The sequence below is a fragment of the Gymnoscopelus microlampas genome (genome assembly GCF_963454915.1).
Source record: "Gymnoscopelus microlampas genome assembly, chromosome: 6".
In the NCBI taxonomy this organism is placed as follows: domain Eukaryota; kingdom Metazoa; phylum Chordata; class Actinopteri; order Myctophiformes; family Myctophidae; genus Gymnoscopelus; species Gymnoscopelus microlampas.
The window spans coordinates 56,623,141-56,627,451 of NC_139943.1; the positions used below are offsets into that span (position 1 = coordinate 56,623,141).

Below are 4,311 nucleotides of genomic sequence, written 5' to 3' on the forward strand. Positions count from 1 at the left end.
TTTGATTCATTCCCATTCATATTTGATATTTAATTGTACATACATTGTCTTGTTTTGATTATTTTGGTCCACTTTTGCTTTTGCAATGTAAACGTATGTTTTACATGCCAATAAAGACCTTTTGAATTGAATTGACACAGAGAGACAGAGAGAGAAAGAGAGTGAGGGAGAGAGAGAGAGAGAGAGAGAAAGAGAGAGAGAGAGAGAGAGAGAGAGAGAGAGAGAGAGAGAGAGAGAGAGAGAGAGAGAGAGAGACATAAATAGCGACAGTTAGTAGGACGTATAAAAATGTAACAGAGTGACAGAGAGAGAGAAAGAGAGAGAGAGAGGGGGGGGGGGTTAGGTCTTATAAAGCAGTGGTTCTCAAAAAGTGACCGGGGTCCTGAGGGGGTTCCAGGGGGTCCCCAGCAAAATGACTTAATATATAGTATCATGACTATAGTTTAACAATGTTAACTGTATATATATATATATATATATACACACACGGTACATCAGCTATTTGAAAATAGCAGATCTACAAGCTCACAACGTCAGAGTTGCTAGCGTGTAGATCAATTTGGAATATGTGTGAAAATGTTTAACAGTACAAATCTTGTATGAGGGTCCCCTGGCACAAAATACTTTTAGATGGGGGTCCGCAGCCAAATAGGCTACATACTAATTTGGGGGTCCTTGATATGAAAACGTTTGAGAAGCACTATAAACACATAATAATGGTCTCTAGTTGTTATGTTTGCTAAAGAACTCTTAACTCTGTGAGTTACAGACCTGTAAGGGTCCATTTGTTTCCATGTGTAGGCTACACTCTCAGAGTTACAGACAGTGGTGTAAAGTAACTAAGTACATTTACTCAAGTATTGTATTTAAGTAAAATGTTGAGGTATGTTTTACTTTAGTTGAGTATTTACAATGTTCAATACTTTTACTTCTACTCCACTACATCTCATAGGCAAATATTGTAATCATCTACATCTGTTATCATCTACTCAGGCTTTTGTGAGCCCCCCAGATAGTTTTTAAGTTGCTTGATTCAGTATTTAGATATTATTATTTATATCAGACACGCCCCCTTCCTATACAAACCCATTATAACTTCAAACTCCATTTTAATGATGTTAGATTCATCAAGAACACCCGTCCTTGGTTCTGGTGACTCATCCTGCCCTTATAATACATGAGGGGGCCGTGTTTTTTCAATTACTTTTGCATTTATTTTGTTCTATTTTTTTATTGTATTTTATTTTTTTCATTTTCCAAAAACATTATTAAAAATAAATGAAAAAAGTAACTGAAAAAAAAAAAAAACACGGTATCCTGACGTATTAGAAGGACAATATTAGTCACCAGAACCACGAATGGGTGTTTCTGATTAATCTAACATGGTTAAAATGGAGTTTGAAGTTACAATGGGTTTGTATAGGAGGGGGGCGTGTCTGATAAAAATAAATATTAAATATCTAAATACTGAATTAAGCAACTTAAAAACTGTCCGGGGTGCTCCCAAAAGCCTGAGTTGACGATAAAATGACCAAAGAAAATGTTGAATATCCCTTTAAGCAAAACATGTAAGTATACTTCTTCCATCACTGCATATAAGGTCCATTTGGTTCCATTTGTACACTCTCATTTACAGACCTGTATAAGGGTCCAAAACTCTTCCATAGCCTACAACAGTAACGTAGATCGTACGCAAAAGAACTCTTCCACAAGACTCCCAAACAAAGCAACATAAAATGGAAAAAAATCGCACCCAGTGTAAAGTGAGTGGTGCCTTTGTGTTGCACTCCTGTTTGTGTTGAATTAGTGTAACTGGTTGCATCTTTGTGTTGCAATCAGCTGCAGCTGTTGAGGCCATGCTCAAATGGACGGACGGACAGACGCACACACACACACACACACACGGTCAAGTGTAGGAGTCAAAAAATAAACAAACCAGCAGAGAAAAAGGTTCAATTGAACCGCTTTCTTACCTGGTCTCTCTGGATGCAGGGCAGAGAGGTTCTCCTGTTGGTTCTGCTGCTGCTGCCGCTCAGGTTCTGACCCCGATCCATCATGTCTGAAGAGATATAGATCCACCAAGAAACAGAACCTCCACAACTATAACCTCCTGGACTCCTCCGATCCTTCTTCTGCGTCTGCTTCTGCTTTCTTCAACCCGCTCAGAGAGGCTCGATCCTGGGGCACCTCCGCTCACAGCCCTCCTCCCTCTGGCTGGTCCTGGTTCTTCTTTCTGGAGTAAAGTAATTAAGTACATTTACTCAAGTGCTGTACTTAAGTGCAATTTTGAGGTATTTGAGGAAAATATTGTACTTTTACTCCACTACAATTATTTGACAACTTAAGTTACTAGTTACGTTGCAGATATAAATTATTATATTATAAAACATGCATGAACCACTTTAGCCGTATTTTATACCTATGGCTATTTGAAAATAGCCGATCTACAGCTCACAACGCATCACATCGCAATGCGTTGTGAGCTTGTAGATCTGCTATTTTCAAACATTTCAGTACTTTTACTTTTGGTACTTGAAGTATATTTTCATGCCAATACTTTTGTACTTTTACTCAAGTAACAATTGGAACACAGGCCTTTTACTTGTAAGAGATTATTTCTATACATTGAGGTATTGATACTTTTACTCAAGTAAAAAAAAAATTGAGTATACTTTTTCCACCACTGCTGTCTACCCGGCTGGTTCTTCCTGCGGAGGATCCAGTCCAGCATACCGGGCCAGCAGAGGCAGAGCCAGGCCGGGCCAGGAAAGGCCAACCCGGACCAGGTATACCCAGGCGTAAGAAGAAGGGTCTCCGATCCAAGCGGCCCCCCGGATGAGGAGCTTCTGGACGGGGAGAGAGGAGAGGAAGAACAGTGGTGTAAAGTAACTAAGTACATTTACTCAAGTACTGTACTTAAGTACAATGTTGAGGTATTTTTTACTTTACTGGAGTATTTCCAATTTTCTGTTACTACATCTCAGAGGCAAATATTGTACTTTTTACTCCACTAGAATTGTTTGAAAACAAAGTTACTAGTTACTTTGCAGACGTGTGTTGTTATTACAAAACATGCATGAACAACTTCAGCCCTGTATACATTTCGGCCATTTGAAAATAGCAGAAGCTCACAATGCAACTTATTGTGAGCTTGTAGATCTGCTAATTTCAAAAGATTTGTATACATTTGAAAACTTGTGAAATGGAACATTCTGCATAATGAGTAGCCTACTTTCTACTTTCCGTACGATAAGTACATTTTGATACTTTTGTACTTTTACTATATAAATAGATATAAAGTATGATATTATAACACATACATTAACAACTTTAGCCCTATTTTATACCTAGGCTATTTGAGAATAGCCGATCTACAAGCTCACAACGCATCGCATCGCGACGCGTTGTGAGCTTGTAGATCTGCTATTTTCAAATATTTTAGTACTTTTACTTTTGGTACATTAAGTACATTTTGATGCCAATACTTTTGTACTTTTACTCAAGTAAATTTTGAATTCTGGACTTTTACTTGTAACAGAGTATTGGTACTTTTACTTACGTAAATAATTTGAGTATTTGGAAATAGCAGATGTGAGCTTGTAGATCTGCCATTTTCAAACATGTCAGTACTTTTACTTTAGGTAGCCTACTTTTACAGTACATTTTGAATTCCGGACTTTCGCTTGCAATAGATTTGACTGTTTTCTACATCGCAGTATACTTTAACTTTAAGTAAAAACATGCGAGTACTTTTCCCACCACTGGAGAGGATGGAGAAGGAGAGACGGTTCCTCGATCTGGTCAGTACCCAGAGAAGGAGAGCTGTTCCCCGGCTTGGAGCTCCAGCGCTGACCATCAGCTCCGCTGCTCCTCCATGACGATCGACTGATCGATCGATCGATTGAATACTTTATGAACCGTTTGCCAACAACAAAGCACATAAAAGCACAGCTCTAAACCCAAGAAAGCACTATGGCTTGTTTCCATTGGGGTCCATGATATATGTGTATTCAATTCATCGCAAGTTCGCAAAGCTGCTTAGTTATTATAGGCGGCGATCAGAGTCCGATCCTCCCGGCCCGAAACAGCCGCTCATCGCCGGGGGAACCGACGGTACCGAGGAGCAGGAGAAGGGGGTCCTGCGGTCCCACCACCACCTTCTTCCAGAAGAAATACGTCAGTTACTTAAGAAGCACCAAACCAACCTTAAAACCCACAGGACGGTTTGGTTTTTGGATCCGATCGGGACCTCCTCGATCCCGGATCCTTTTCCAGAGGCTTGGTACGGAGATCGAGTCCAGAGGCTTATAT

The 4,311-nt window shown here is 39.7% G+C and overlaps 1 protein-coding gene across 1 annotated transcript in view; it reads right to left on the minus strand.

The window, feature by feature from the left end:
- LOC311046513 (cGMP-inhibited 3',5'-cyclic phosphodiesterase 3A-like) overlaps positions 1–2,840 on the minus strand; it is an 89,184-nt gene extending 86,344 nt beyond the window's left edge. The window contains exons 1-2 of the mRNA XM_084058861.1: positions 2,673–2,840; positions 1,974–2,233 (exon numbers count right to left, since the gene is read on the minus strand). Of these exons, the coding sequence (XP_083914987.1) occupies positions 1,974–2,057 (84 nt within the window). The 5' untranslated portion in view covers positions 2,058–2,233; positions 2,673–2,840. The remainder of the gene's footprint in view (positions 1–1,973; positions 2,234–2,672) is intronic.
- Positions 2,841–4,311: the final 1,471 nt, after the last annotated feature.